Source organism: Acanthisitta chloris, unplaced genomic scaffold, assembly GCF_000695815.1.
Source record: "Acanthisitta chloris isolate BGI_N310 unplaced genomic scaffold, ASM69581v1 scaffold7170, whole genome shotgun sequence".
Lineage (NCBI taxonomy): Eukaryota > Metazoa > Chordata > Aves > Passeriformes > Acanthisittidae > Acanthisitta > Acanthisitta chloris.
Window position 1 is genome coordinate 2,922 of NW_008651006.1, and position 16,371 is coordinate 19,292.

Sequence of the window (16,371 nt, forward strand, 5' to 3'; positions counted from 1 at the left end):
AAATGCATAGTATTTCAGGCTCTTTAAAAATGGGAGTGGGGGAATTGTGGGGAATGGCAAGATTAGATCTTTTTGGCACAATTTGAGTTAAGGAAGTCAGATAATGTCAAGGCATTTTCTCTACAGTGAACTCCTGTGCTTTTCCCATTTCTGTCTCAGAGAAGATGATTCCCTGTTGACTTAATCCGTCTATGCTCAGAAAGCCCAGCAGCCAGGGAGAACATGGGCTGGAGAGTCTGATGTTTCCTTGTAGTTTTTCATTAATTCAATTTAATTCCATACAAGTCCTTTCTGATGTCAAACATGGTGCCAGTATACCAAATATTCAGTTATCTTTCAGAAAAATTTTGAAAGATAGTACCTTACAGATTGTATGAGTACTTAACCAAGTCATTATGTAGATGAATATTCAGTATAATAGAACTTCAACTTATAAATACAAAATGCTGGTTATAGTTATGAATTTATTCCTTGAGCATTATTATTTCTCACTAACAGATTAGAGATTTGATTAAAAACTGCTGGTGTTTCCACCATGCTTTCCATTCTACTTAACATAGAGGTCCTCTCTGAGCCATCTTGACTACAATGCTAGAATCCACTTTGCAGAGACTGAGCCACTGAATCAGGTAACAGCCACCTGAGTTTAGGGTTCCTTTTGAAGCAGAGAAAAGCAGGAAGACTGAAAAGGTAAAAGTTCTGTGTGAAAAAAACAAGAATGCTGATGCCTATGGAGAAATCTTAGGTCAATAGCTGAATTACTAAAAAAATCTGAGTATGAGAAAGGTTAAATTGTGTCATGTGAGCTCACTTCAAAACTAAATGAAGCTCATTGGAGGCATACAGACCTATTTTTTCAAGTGAAGACACAGATATGTCAACATTCACAGTCTATTCCAGAAATGTACCTAGATTAACCCTTCTCTTTAAAGAAGTCCGAGGAGAATAAATCCAACTTGCCATTCACAGTTTGGAAAATGAAAGGTACTAGCTAAAGCTTTTCTAGAAGGAAGTAATTAGCTGTAATGCCTTTTTTTTCTCTCCCTCCAGTATACCATGACATTACAGTGAAGTTTAAAAGCACAAACATCCGCATGAAGAAGCAAAACAAAGGTAATTAAAGGTGCTTGAAAATTTTGAAGTTTTATTAATTAGTGACTAGTATTTATTTGATGAAGTTAAACTTGTACAGTGTCTTTTTACTTCTGAGGTGGATCATTTGTTGCTAGTCTACCATGTTTTAAATGTTGAAAATGATCAGTTGTGTTTCATTATCTACTGTTGATGACATTGCTTTGCTATTGTATATTGGGGTTTGTCCCTCTTACACTGGTGAAGCTCTATTTGTGGTTTTCTTTCACACTTCCTAAATGTAGTTCCTTCTGCTACCTAGAAGTGGAAAAGTCTAATCTAATCTAATTAGCATAGGTGTTGGATACAAAGGCCTTTAGAAGAACCCTGCAGGTTTTTCTTCCCACCATATGCCCCATGCATGCTTTGGAGCATGATAGACTCATTTGGTTGGTTTTAAGTGACTTTTTTTTTAATAGTTGTTTTCCAGACAGGATTCAGAGGTAATTTAGTATGTAGTGGTGGGCATGCTTCAAATGTGAATCAGAGTGTAGGCTGCATCTGTGTGCCTATCCTTTCTAAGTCCATACTGAGATAACGTGGGCAGATGTCCCCCTCAATTCCCTCAGTCTTCCTGTGGTCATGAGCTGGAGCCAGGACAGCATACAGCCTGCTACTTCCTCGAGACGATTACTGCTCTATTCTCCCTAAAATCAAGAATTCCCAGTGTGGAAACTAGAGGGATTATCTACCCATACTCATTGTTTTGCACCATACCAGCAGAAAGACCATGTATTGTTACACAGTAGCAGTATTTTCATTCCACAAGCATTGCAAGTTCTTCTTCACTTCAATCCCAGTAGTAGTACAGGCAAATGGTTCTTTAGACTCACATAGGTTAGGTGTGAGTAGTAGTCAGTCAGTGCCTGGTAGCTCTCTGCTTACAGGTCTGTTCTTCCACAAAGCTGAGTTAAGTGATGTTGGATATATAGCTGCCTCCTTCAGCCCAGGACCCTCCAGCCCAACCACTGAAGCCCAGCCCAGGGACCCAGGGCCTGTGCCCAGGCTGAGGGATGCAGCTGTTGCTTCCTGTTTGCAGGTTCAACCAGTAGCAAAGCTGTGTAAGCATCCTAGAGATGCATGGACACTGTCACAGGCATACAGAACACTGACAGGCTGACCACAAACAGGGTGCTGCCTTCAACAGCACCTACATACAGGACTGTCATAAGTATAAACACAGACAGCCATGTCTGCTCCTCCTCTTCAGCTGGCAGAGACAGGTCAGTAGTGCAGGTATACACAGCACTCTCCAGGTTCACAAGCATACACACATACATCGATTCCTGAAGTACCAGCGTGGTCTCTCTGCCTTGCATCTCTGTCAAAACTCTGGGCCCTCTTACCTTCTTCACATGTCCCCTACTCACCAACTGTTTGAACTTGATGCTCACTAGCCAAGACACGTATTCAGACATTTGTCCTTCATGCAATCCACAGTCAGAAGTTCCCCTGGGTGTACAAGCATGGACCTCCTTCCCACCTGGTAATCTGGACTAGCTGGCTAGTCCAGTTTATGAAAACACGTGCACACCTCACACACACCAGTAATGGAGAAGATACATATGCTCGGCCCTACTCCCCAAGAACCACCACCAGGCAGACAGGTTGTGACTTGTGGTTCTGCTCCAGCCACTGGTCGGTTTGTATAGCACTATCAGCTCTCATACCCTCCAAGTCCAGGTCTCCCTTGGTTTACAGTCTTAGTGGTTGCAAAGTCTGGGTTGATCTTCCTGGAAGTGGCACCTGTAGTTTGTTGGTAGCTCATCAGTTAGTGGTGATGAATAACTTCACTAGAGTAAAGATTCTGATACTCTCACGTGGTCTCATCGGTTAGTGTAGCTGATCAGGTTTGGTTCTCATCATTGCCTCCCTTACCATTTGTTGGTCATGTTTGTGTCCCTGTATGTTCCTGTCACTCTCCTTTGATATACCCTTACAGCTGCCAGTCCATTGGAATTATTTGCAATTAAAAATACTTTCAGTCCACGGTGGTACTCTCAGCCTTTCGTGATATGAGAAATGCTCTAGTCCCTTAATCATCTTCCTAGCACTCTGCTGGATTCTCTCCAGTATGTCAACAGCTCTTTTATAATGGTGAGCCACTCCTCCCAGTGTTTTATCATCAGCAAACTTGCCAAGGTTACACTCTGCCCCACTATTGATACCATTTTTTAAGGTCTTGAACAGGAATATTTGGCCCAGTATTGACTCCTGGGGTATACCACTGGTTACCACTCCCTGGACCTTGCTGTTCTGCCAGTTTTCCATCCATTTCACTGTCTGATCATCCAGCCCATACTTCATCAGCTTCTGTGTGAGGATCTAATGGAAGACAGTGTCAAAAGCCTTACTGAAGTCAAGACAGATAATATTTACAACTCTCCACTTCATCATAGAAGTTATAAGGTTGGTCAAGCGTGACTTAATCCATGCTGACTACTCCCAATCACATTCTTATGTGTCCTGTGTCTGGAGATGGTTTTTAGGACTAGTCGTTGCATCATGTTCCCAGGTATCTAGGTGAGGCTGACTTCTGTAGTTGTAGGAGTGAGAAAATTGTTGTCAATGCATGCTAGATATTTCCTGGATTGCATATGCCCTTCTGTATTGTTTCACCAGCATCTCTCAGGGTGGTTGAAGTCCCCCATGAAAATCAGGGCCTGTGAATGTGATACCCCCAGCTGTCTGTAGAAGACCTCTTCCACTTGTTCTTCCTGATCAGGTGTCCTTTGACAGTCTCAGACATGCCCTACAATGTTGCCCACATTGGTCTGCTTTTTAACCATAAACTGACCCATAAACTCTCAGTTGGGGTCATCCATCCCCAGAGCAGAGCAAATCTTCACATATTCCAGCTATTTTTTCACAGGAAGGGCAACTCCACCTCTTTGTCTTCCCAATCTGTCCTTTCTAAAGAACTTGTATCCCTCCACTGTAGCATTCCATTCATGTTAGCCATCTACCACATCTCTGTGAGTTCGACAAGACCGTTAGATGCGCAGCTGCATATATCTCTTTTAATTCCTCATGTTTATTCTCAGTGCTGCATGCATTAATGTACAGAGGCGCCTTAACATGCTGATTTCCCAGAAATTAATTTTTTATAACACTATCTTGCAGACACTTCTTTGTTTATGTGGAAATGCTGGCAATGACCCCGCTCAGGTCCTTTTGATGATTTTTGCTTTCCCTTTTGCTTATATCACTCCAGACCCTTTCTTCATCAGTACTGTCTGTCACACCCTCAGAGGACTGCTGATAACTCTCTCCCTCCCCTATCAGTCTGGCTTTAAAGCCATCCTTTACCAGATCAGCCATCCTACTGGCACATACCTTTGTCCTGCTTAGTGAGGTGGATCCCATCTCTCCCAAGCATACACGGGAGATATCCTCAACAAGGTCCAGTTGTCATAGAAAACAGATCCCTGTGGCCAGCACCACCTCTACAACCATTGCTGACCTGCATTATCAGTGCCCTCCTCCGTAGATCCTTTCCCTTTCTTAGAACCTGGGCCACCATGCCACAACTATGACCCCCAGAGCTCTGTAGTACATTTTGATACTCTCCAGCTTGCTCCTGGTAGTACCATTGGTGCCCTCATGGAAGGACAGCAAAGGGGTAATGGAGGGCTGGACAAACTTCAGCAGTGTCTCCACAACACCTGGGTTCCAGGGCCCCGGCAAGCAGCAAACTTCTCTAGGTGACACGTCAGATCAGCAGGACCTCTTCCCCACAGCAGGGAATTGGCCATTACTGTCAGACACTGCTTCCTCACAGTGGTCTTGCATTTTTCAGGGTCAGTTCCTCAGATGCTTTACTTGAAAGCATATCTGACTTCTCGGACTCAAGGGCAGTGAACTCATTTCTTAGTAGTAAGCCGTTATACAGAGCTTGAGTCCTCCTCTTAGTCAGTAGCTTCTCCAGAGGTTGTACTTGCCATTCGACAGGACTGTGTCTGTGTCCACACTGCATGTGGGGTCTAGGCTTCTTAAAGCATTTAACAGCATTGAGCAACATTGAACACAGATGAACATCATTGGTAATGCTTGGAAAACTTGTAATGGGCATTTTGTTCTAGGTTTCAAATGTGCTGCAGCGAAAAATCTCTGGGTTTTTTTTGTGGTCAGTTATAATCCTCAGATCCTTGTCCTATTACTAGTCTCCTCTATTTTGTACTCATGCTTTTGATTTCTCACCAAAGCACTCTACATCTGTTTGTGTAGAATTTCTGTGTTTTGGTTTCAAACTGTGACTCCGTCAGATCTACATTGACTTCTTCTGATGCCCAGTACGTTTGCAGCCTTTCCCAAGATTATATCCTCAACCCATTATTTTTCAGTCGTTGTTTCCCCATCCAAATTGTCAGCAAAGATACTTGCAGGTTATAAAGCCATAACAAATCCACATCAGGATCCTATCTGGAAAATGCTCTTGGCCTGACAGGAGACTGCTGGTAATGGTGATACTTACTTTAAATGATGATTTTACCTGGTTCTTATTTCCATAGTTTATATGTGAGAGTATCATGCTGAATTGTGTCAGAATACAAGTCCAGTTCTGTCGTATTAATCCCTTACGTTTAATAGCTTGTTGCTGCTAGTTTTGGACAGTGCTTTGCCTTGTGTGAGTGTCTTTGCCAGCCAGTTACACAACATACTCACATTTATGCAAGTGTCCTTCATAAACCAGGAAGCAATTTTCCACTTAATGTTTTCTCTGTTTTATAACTAATGGACATAGCCCGTTTTCTGAAAGAGGTTTTGTCCTGGTTCCAGCCAGGACAGGGTTAACTTTTGCAGCAGCCAGGAAGGGCACACTAGAACCCTGTGGTTGTTCTATACCACCTCACACCATATGGAGGGGACAGAGAGCAGCATGGGTACCCTTTGTTCTGGCTCTGGTTTGTTCTGGTGCGTAGGGTGTGCACTGGGGCAGCAGCAGGTTCTGCGTGGTGAGCGGTTGTGTGTGAGTTGTTTGCCTGTCTTGTACACTCTGTTATTAATATAGTTGTTGTTCCTGATCATTTTCTTACTTCATTACTGGTTTTGAGTAAATTGTTCTTACCTCAACCCAGCATGTGCTCTTGGGGCTTTTAGTGGGAACACTAAATTGAGGAATACCACTCCTCTAAACCACGACAGGTTTGATGTTGTCTGAGAAAAAAATGTGCTTATATCCAATGTGCTCTGGACAGCAGGCATAACTGGCCTTATTAAGAAGTACAGTGATGTATCAGTGTGTCAAATTTTGTAGATGAATTGTTATGTGTGTGAGAGAAAGACTTCATTTATGTGCTCATGATCCGAAAACAAGGTGTAACATTATATATCTGTGCAAAATTGAGGTTTTAGGGATGATATAGATAAAGCTCTTGCTGATTTTACCTTAGTTCCTGATAGGATTTTGTGTTATTCTCTAAGGAGAGGGTTCATAGCACCAGCAGGAGCTGTCTGCAATTTTAGAACATTTAAATGACTTGTGGAAATGCTACAAAGCATGATTTAACTTGAGGCAGGCTTTAGACTTCATGCCTGCCACCATTCCAGATTGCTCCTGTTTCTGTCACATGCTAGCTCGATGGGAACTACTGGGGGTATTATTTGTCCTTGCTGCAGAATATACTACCTTTTAGAGTGCAGATAGCATTTAATCTTCATTTCTGACTGGACTTTACATTTTCAGTAGTCATAAGACTACTCTGCTAGCCACATTGATCCATGTATTTGTATTGTAATTTAGTTTCTAGTGTGAATTACTAAGCAGAAATGCAGAACAGTTTGTCAAATACTCTTATGTGGCTGTGAAACCTAGCGCAGATACCCTGCAGCTGTAGTTAGTAGTATCATAGTATAGGAAAGGGTTGGAATGGACCTTAAAGATCATATAGTCCCAACCTAGTTAATAGGTATTAGAAATTACAGTTAGTCATAATTTTCACATTAGGCCATGGCATATGTAGACTATCTTCACTTAAAGTATAAAAGACTTCCTCTGTTTGCTGCTGGCATTCCAGCTGTATGTATGCTGAAGCTTCTCATTTTGCATAATTACAGCTGGCAGTTTATTTCCAGTTCCTGTACCTAGGACTCAGGCAGCTCTCCTAGAATCACAGAGAGGCTTGCATTGGAAGGGACCTTAAAGATCATCTTGTTCCAACCCCCCTGCCATGAGCAGGAAGGCCATCCACTAGATCAGGCCCTATCCAATTTGATGGCCTTGAACACTTACAGGGATGGAGCATCCACAGCTTCTCTTGACAGCACTTGCCCCAGTACCTCACCATCCTCTGAGTGAAGAATTTCTTCCTAACATCTAAACCTGCCCTCTTTCACTTTAAAGCCATTCCCCCTTCTCCTATCACCATCTGCCTGTGTAAAAAGAGCCACTCTCGCTTCGCTCAATAAACCCCCTTTAGGAACTGTAAGGCCATCATAATAAGGCCTCTGTGGAGCCTTCTCTTCTCCAGGCTGAACAATAGCAGCTCTCTCCACCTGTCTTCATAGGAGAGGTGATCAACTGGTCAACTTTGTGGCCCTCCTCTGGACTCGCTCCAACAGATCCACATCTGCCTGTGTAAAAAGAGCCACTCTCGCTCATTTTTATAAACCCCCTTTAGGAACTGTAAGGCCATCATAATAAGGCCTCTGTGGAGCCTTCTCTTCTCCAGGCTGAACAATAGCAGCTCTCTCCACCTGTCTTCATAGGAGAGGTGATCAACTGGTCAACTTTGTGGCCCTCCTCTGGACTCGCTCCAACAGATCCATGTCTTTCCTCAGCAGAGGACCCCAGCACTGGATGCAGCAGTCCAGGTGAAGTCTCATAAGGACAGAGTAAGGGGGGAGAGTCATCTCCATCAACCTGCTGACCACTGCTCTTTTGATGCAGCCCAGGATGCAGTTGGCCTTCTGAGTTGTGAGTGCACACTGTTGGCTCATGTCCAGCTTTTCATCCATGAGAACCCCCAAGTCCTTCTCTGCAGGGCTGTTTTCAGTGAGTTCATCTACCTGTCTGGACTCATGTCTGGGACTGCCCTGACCCAGGTGCAACACCGTGCACTTGACCTTGTACTTCATGAAGTTCTTGTGGCCTCACTTCCAAGTTTGTCTGGGTCCCTGTGGATGACATCACATCCTTCTGTAGTGTCAATTGCACTGCTCAGCTTTGTGTCATCTGCAAACTTGCTGAGGGTGCTCTTCATCTCACTGTCTGTGTCATTGATAAAGGTGTTAAAGAGCATAAGTCCCAAAACATTGCCCTGAGGGACACCACTCATCACGGGCCTCCACCTGGACACAGAGCCATTGACCACAACTCTCTGGCTGTATCCATCCATCCATCCATTCATCCAGTTCCTTATTCACCAAATAGTCTACCCTTCAAACTCTTGTCTGTTGAGTTTGGAGATAAGGATGTCATGTGGGACCATGTCAAGAGCCTTCCTGAAATCTAGGTAGGTGACATCAGTCAGTGTTCTCTTGTTGACCATTGCAGTCAGTCATTCCAAGAAAGCCCCCAGATTGGTCCTGCATGATTTGCCCTTAGTAAAGCCATGCTGTCTGTCTCAGATCACCTCCTTTCTTCTATGTGCCATAATATTGCTCCCATGAAGATCTGTTATGCCATTTTCCAACCTGCCTGGCCTAATTTCCTACACAACAGGATGGAGAATCTTGCACTCTAAGAAAAGTGGCCTTAAAGAGTTGCCAGCTTTGGTCAGCTCCTTTGTCTTTAAGGACAGTTTCCCAAGGGATCTCATTCACCAACTCCTTAAACATCTGGAAGTTTGCTCTTCCAAAGTTCAGGGTCCTGACTTGGCTCCACACCAGGCCCCACTCCTTGAGATCACTCACTCCCCCAGGGCATGGTCACTACAGCCCAGACTGTCTCCAATCTGAATGTCTCTAATGAGCTCATCCACATTGGCGAGCACTGGTCCAGTAATGCCTCACCTCTGGTTATTTTGTCCAATACCTGGACCAGAAAGTTATCCTCCACACACTTCAAGTCCCCTGGATTGCTTGCAGCCGGCTGTATTGTGCACCCAGCAGATGTCCATGTGGTTGAAATCCCCCATGAGGATGAGAGCTTGCCAGCATGATGCTTCCTGTATCTGAAGGAAGAAGACCTCATCCACAGGCTCACCCCGATGCTATCTCAACAAATGGTCACAACAAAGCCTAATGTTTCAATAGAAAAGGTGAAGTCACTGCTATGTTCAAATATTCCTTTCTTGAATTTATTCCTAATCTCTGCAAAGTGGAGAAACCCCCCATCATATAGGCAGGATTACATATTAGACAAGTGAAAATCCAAATTAAAAAGTAATGTGGTGTGAACATGTGAATGTGAACTTCACTTAGAGTAGTTCCTTGGTGTGGATTTAAAGTGAACCTTCTGTATTGCCCGTGTTAGTTTATAGGAAGGATGCAAATTAAATACTACTTTTGCATACCTTTGTACCTTTGGAGTGTGAGGAAATGCATTACATCTCAATGACCCCATTCTCCTATATTGGGCTTGTTGAATTAAACCACAGTATGGCAGCATGTGTCCCGCTGGCAGGTTAAACATGGGCAAGCCCAACTTCTCCACAGCTGGAATCCTTTGCTTTTGTGTTTGGAATAAATTTTGTTCAGAGACTAGTGGACTAGTCTGCTGCCTTCTGAGTTTCATGTATTAATAATCTGCAGAAACTTAATGGAGAAAAGATGAGAGAAAAGCAGCAATAAAAATGCCAGAAATTAAATGCCTTCAATCACTGAAAGTGAAACTCTGACAAACAGCCTTTCAGAGGTAATTCCTGTGTAATTGTGTCTAAAACTTGACCTTTTTTTTTAGCATACGAAACAGTATTTTCTCAAATGGCAAAACAAATTGCTTTGGATGGTTATCATTTCTGTTCTGAATGTAGTTTCAAAGAAAACAGGACATTGATACAATAAAACATGCAACACCGAAATATTTTTTTTACCTCCTTTACTCAGCAGAAGGAGTATCCTGCAGAGCTTTTCAGCTCTTAAGTAAGATACATTAGAACTATCAAAAACCAGTTTTTAAAAATTACTAGAACTAGACCATGTGAAACCAACCTTTCTGAGGAACAAGAGAGCAAAATTAGACTCCTCAAAAAATATCTCATCCATTAAAATCTGGCAAGTCTAAGAAGCGATTTGCAAATAATGCCAATGTACTACAGTTATGCATTGGAGCCAATATAATCCCCATTTCTGTGATGGAGATGGATGCAGATGTCATGCAAACCTCTGTTGTGTTTGTGGATTTTCAAATATGTTTGTCTCTCCTTCATGTTGTGCCACTCATGTAATAACAAAGTGTAATTCATGCCAGTTGCTGGGCCAGCAAAAGGGAAATGATGCCTTTGCACAGTACCTTGATAATCTGTGCTGTCTTACTCTCTTGATAGTACATAGTATTCTGCTAGCTTTTGTCAGCTGAAGGGGAAAAGCATCACTTTTACATGGCTGCTGGCTAGTGGCTGTTACATTTTGCATAGAGTGTGAAGCCAGTGAATTGCTGTTGCTGAGACAGGAGGCAAGTAGAAGGTTCACGTTTTGGAGATCAACTACAAAGTGTGGATTTGGTATAAGTGGGTGCAGTGATGCCTTCCTCAAGTTGCAGGCAGCTGCAGTCACACTTTCACTGCTCAAAGCTTTGTTCACCAAGAACCAAATGAAATAAAAATGTGGTTGGTTTTATTTGGCTACCAAAAGGCCTGTGAGCAGCAAGAGGCACCAGTGCCTCTTTTCCAGCAACTCTGTGTTTAGACTTATATCTTGGAGCATTATTGCCCACAGACTTCCTTCATCTTCCCTTTTCCCTTCCTCCCTAATTTCTTTGCCTTCTCTGTGTCTGATAGAGGTCTTGAGCACAACCTCAGGCTTTAGGAAGGCACTCTCATCCACCAGCAGTCTCTCTGGGAATGAGAGACACTGACATGGCTTCTACTGCAGTCTCTCTGGAGGGAAGCCCAAAGGATAGCAGGTTAAATCCTTCCATCATGTATGTGAACCAGGACTTTAGAGCCAGATTTACCATAACTAGGAGTTGCTGAAGCTGTTATTCAGCAATTGGCCACCTGAAATTACAAAGGAAGTGGTTTTGAAGCTACATAGGTATTGCTTTTTAATAGAGACAGTGTTGGTCAGGGTAGAATTCGATTTGGATCCTCTCCCCTTGAAATGTCTTATTTTTAATACTCTTTTAAGTCAACTTGTTGCCTTGCTTCTCTCCTAATTTTAGGAGTTTTTGGAAGTATTGGAGTGTTATTTTTCTGCCGAGTGGGAGAAAGGAATTGCCTTTTATTTGGTGAATGTTTGCAGGGTGGAGGTATTTTTGTGGAAGATTGTTCTAAAGCTGCCAATGATACTTCTAAGGAATACTAGCCAAGCCTGTGGCATTAAATAATCCTTCAGGTTGCATCATTTTTTACCATTTTGTATTTTGACTTTACAGCTAGTAATAGTTTTGCAATATGCTAAGTAAGGTATATTTTGCATTTAAAAACCTATGATCTTTGTGTTAGCATGGCTGCAAACACTGAGAAGAATGGTCTTCCCAGAATGGTTTTGCCATTTTTAACATATAATGTGTTCTAATGTGCTAGGTAACAAAAATAACAAAGAAGAGGTCTTAGTGCTCTCTTCTGCATTCTTAGTAAGTTGTATGCTTACAAACAATTACATAATGCTAATTTACTTTTTTCCCCCACAGGATATGGTCTTCATTGCCACCGAGCTATCATCACCATCTGCAAACTAATTGGCATTAAAGACATGTATGCCAAGGTTACTGGATCTAAAAACTTGATTAACATTACCAGAGCTCTCTTCAAAGGCCTGACCCAACAGGTAGATGCACTCTCAGTGGTTCTATCCATTAGATCAGGGAACAGAAGGGGATTGATACTGCAATAGTTTGTGGTCAAACAGTTTACATTATAGACTTTAATTTGAATTGCTCACAATGGAGATGTGTCTGTCTGAGCCAGTTGCCTGTACTTAATGGAAAAGATCCAACATGCAGCATTTCATCTGATTTCCTTTGAACACCAGCCTCAGGATGAGTCAGTCCTTTTGAAATTCCAGGTTATCTCATTTGTTCATGGTTTTGGTATCTGCCAAGGTTTAGCTGCTTGCATTCCCAATACAGCCCTGCAAAGCTATAGTTGTCAAATCTGTCACCCCATCCCAGCCAATAATATCAGTTTATCCTCAGGAGGTGAGTGAGTTATGATCCTCTTTGCCTAATGAGATAGTTACAGTTCTCATAGCTGCTAGTGTCTGTGGTTAATCAGACTCAAGGAAGTCTGGCACATATTTTCAATGCATTGTCTCTGAGAAGTATTCCACAGAATGAATAGAAGAATAGAAGATGAGCCTAGGGTACAGATTATTGCTTTGAGAGATATGCACTTGATATATTTTCTTGACTGCCCTGAATGGGGAAAATTTGCTGTTAGCTGTAGACATTTATTCTGTAGAATCTGAGTTTTTGTCAAAGCAAAATTTATATCCATAGAAAGACATAAAAACATTCCTGCACGTTACTAACATGCCATCATGCATGCTTATTAGCAGGATATGTCATTTCTGGCCAGACCTTTTCCAGAATCAAGTTCCTCTAGGATAACATTGTACTGTTAGTATGTTTGCAGTCTAGCTATCTGAATTTTTGCCCATGAAGATGTGCCTGACAAGTGATTAAATTTACACAGTATTTAAATTGTTTATTAGTAGGTTACAGGGGTTTTGTCCCTAACCCATGTACCATGTAGAGTTCACCTGAAGTAAGCCAACATTGTGCATCATTGTTTTGGTTGTCTTTTCTCTTTCCTCCTCCCAGGAGACTCACCAACAGATAGCGAACCAAAAGAGTCTCTATGTAGTGGAGTTCCGGGAGGAGCAGGGCCCTCTGCCCATCGTTGTGGCACTGCCTGAGGGGACTGTCCGCGAGGATCCTGAGCCAGAAGATGAGGTTCCAGACACAAAGCTGGAGTGGAGTGAGGTGAAAGAAGCTCAGGGAATGAAGAAATCTCCCTGGGCAAATGTCAGACGGACAGTATGTTAAAAGCATCAATCCCTCTGTCTCTTCAGCTCAGAGATGCAACTGGGAAAGCCCAGCTCAAATAGACAGGTTGGCCAGACTGATGTTTCACAGGAGGGCAGCTGTAGCTCCATCATGCGATTCACGTAGTTGAAGCCATTGCTATCATTCAGTAAGACCGTTTGCTTTCCCACGATTCTTCTGACCACAGTTTGGCTGGGGATGTTCAGATGGAAACAGTCAGTGAACATGTCTTTGTCTTCAAGCATGCATTCACTCCATTCCAGAAGATGATGTTTGATCATGAGCTCCCATGTTTGTTTCACAAGCTCTTGGGAAACTACTGAAAATACAAGATTGTGAAAGCAATAAAGAATCATCAGAATGATTGTCGTGTGGGTTTGTTGGGGCTTTTTTTTTTTTTTTTGCAAAATGCTACTATCTGGGAGATCTTGAAGCAAGCAGCAGTAGTGGGAGGTAATGTGTCCGCTCTCTGTCTCACTCCCTAGACTCGCTCATTATGGTGTGGAAACTGTGAAATCAGAAAATAGAAGTAGCTAGATTAGCTCACTGGTTGGAAGGGATCCATCACCCAAGTCACACCAGAAAATAAACAGACTCCACATGCACATGATAAGACATAATGGTCTGTGCTGGTTTGAGCTGAAGTAGAGTTAACTTTCTTTATAGAGACTAGTATGAGGCTATGTTTGGGTTTTGTGCAGAACACAGAGTTGATAATGCAGAGATGTTTTTGTTGTTGCTGAGCAGAGTTTACACAGAGTCAAGGCCTTTGCTGCTTTCCGTACTGCCACACTGACGAAGGAAGTTGGGGATGCATGGGAGATTGGGAGGAGACACAGCTAGGACAGGTGACCCAAACTGACCAAAGGTATATTCCATACCATATGACATCATGCTCAGTATAGAAGGTGGGAGGAAGAAGGAGGAAGGGGGGACATCTGGAGTGATGGCGTCTGTCTTCCCAAGGAACCGTTATGCGTGATGGTCCCTGCTCTCCTGGAGATGGCTAAACACCTCCTGTCTTTGGGAAGCAGTGAATTAATTCCTTGTTTTGCTTTGCTTGTGTGTGCAGCTTTTGCTTTCTCTATTAAACTGTCTTTATCTCAACCCATGAGTTTTTGTAGCTTCTACCCTTCTAATTCGCTCCCCCATCCCGTTGGTGGGGGAGTGAGTGAGAGGCTGTGTGGTTCTTGGCTGCTGCCTGGGGTTAAACCACGACATGGTCTACCTGGCAACTCCATGTTTTTGTCTTGGGCATGGCAAAAGAAACAGGGAAACCAAACCCAAACAATGTTTTCTCACAAAATATTAGAGCAATCCAAACTATAAAACAAGTCAGGGGTTAATTTCTGTGCCTCCCAGTGTCAGAGTGCTTGTCATGGCATTTCTCTGTATGCGGAAAGATGCTTGTACCACCTCTTTTGTGTATGGGAGAAATTACCTTAGAAATCTTTCAAGAGCAACCTGGGAATTTATATTTTCAGTTCTGCTGTTAAAGACATTTAGGAGCAGTATTTTACACTGATTTCAATGCAGGTTTCTAAAGAGAGCAGTTGTATATATACAAGCAGGCAGAGTGAATTGAGTTTTCCCTCACTCTTGTAATGAAAATTCTCATTCAAAGGCCGTATCTGCTTAGCAAGTCTTGAAGGGTTTATTCCTATTTGCCAGCTCAATCTAAATACAGCTTCAATAGGATTGCCAAGTGTTAAGTTTGCAAACTTTCTTGTAAGCAGCATGTCAAACTACAGTTTGAGAATGTGTGCTCACATTAGCTTGCATCTTACTGTTGAGCAAAATCAAAAATTAAAAAACTGGGCTGGACAAATTGGATCTTGCTGTATTTAGATGATCTTCAAGACCTTCTGTCCTTGCAGAAACAGAGAGCTGAGGTGAGTTGACTCTGCTATTGATCCAAAACAAACTCAGCTTGAGTAGCAGAGGAAACCTAAAGTGTCTAACTGGATCAACTCTTTGTCATTTGCTTCCGTACAGTGAGCAGGTGGATTTTGCCAGCATCTTCTCTTTTCTCAGAATTGGGAATAAGGTGCATGTCTGTAGCAGGTGATTGCATCCATGTTTGGAGATGTCCTGCTGCATCCTTGCACTCTGTTCTTACATTTCCTCGCCCAACACATATGGAGAAGCCCCCCATATTCTGGCCTAAGGATGGTGAAGGTGCCGCAGGAGATCATGTAAGGCAACTGCTGCACACAAACTGGGGATGTAGGTGATGTCAGTGTCTCCAGCAGGGCCCCATCCGTGTAGTGGGATGAGATGACAGCATTGGGCAGGCTCTTTTGTGGTCTTGGAAGGACTGAAGAAAGAAAAGCTGCAGGGACAGGTCCTTAACCAGCAGCACCCAGTGCAGAGCAAGTTGTAAAGTCCAGCTGTCACCAGCTGACCAGGGCCTGAACCTCGTTCCTTGGGTTCCTTGTGCAACCCAAACTCAGATCTCACACCACATTTTTTCAGTTTGTGAGGCAAATAGACCATCACTTGACATAAAGGTCCAAGCATGTCTTTTGCGTGTGGAGGTCTGCAAACAGATATCTCCCTTGAACCCTTCTTGGTCACTCAGTAATTTCTGTTCTTGCTGCTAATGTAAAGCAACTCATTATTCTCAGTGGAGAGGCATTTTTCAGAAACTGCATGAAAATATTTATTTGGTACAGCAGGTTTAGGGAGGGAAACAGACTTAACTGGACAGGCAGCAATTAAAATTACACCGTTTTATACTCATGCTCCTTAGTGTTGGTTGTTCAGGTTTCCCCTGATAGCAACAACAACCCTGGAGGCATGAAGATATGGTTCCGTGAGATTTTTAGCACTTTGAACCCAACCCCCTATGTTTTTTAAAGCTGGAAGTTTTTCTTTTTGGGACCCAGTTACCAGCATCAAACTGTACCCAACCCAGAAAAGACTGAAGGGAAACAGATAGTGCCAGGATATAGCTTTCTCTGGCAGGATCCTTGTCTTCACTGCCATGATCCCACATAAAAACCTGCTTGTTTATGAAGTATAAGCATTAAAAAACAAAATGCAAACCCAGCCTGGAAACTGCAGTTGTTGCTCATGGGACCACTACGACATATGCTGTCCAGAGGAGGCTCTCAGGATGATTTCCATCACGGGACAGTGTACAGCTT

The 16,371-nt window shown here is 42.9% G+C and overlaps 1 protein-coding gene across 1 annotated transcript in view; it reads right to left on the minus strand.

The window, feature by feature from the left end:
* Nucleotides 1-13,703: 13,703 nt before the first annotated feature.
* Nucleotides 13,704-16,371, minus strand: part of LOC103798968 (myelin and lymphocyte protein-like) — a gene marked incomplete at its 5' end in the record, with an annotated part of 3,390 nt that continues 722 nt past the window's right edge. Inside the window, 1 exon segment of the mRNA XM_009071261.1 lies at nt 13,704-13,730. Within this exon segment, the coding sequence (XP_009069509.1) occupies nt 13,704-13,730 (27 nt within the window).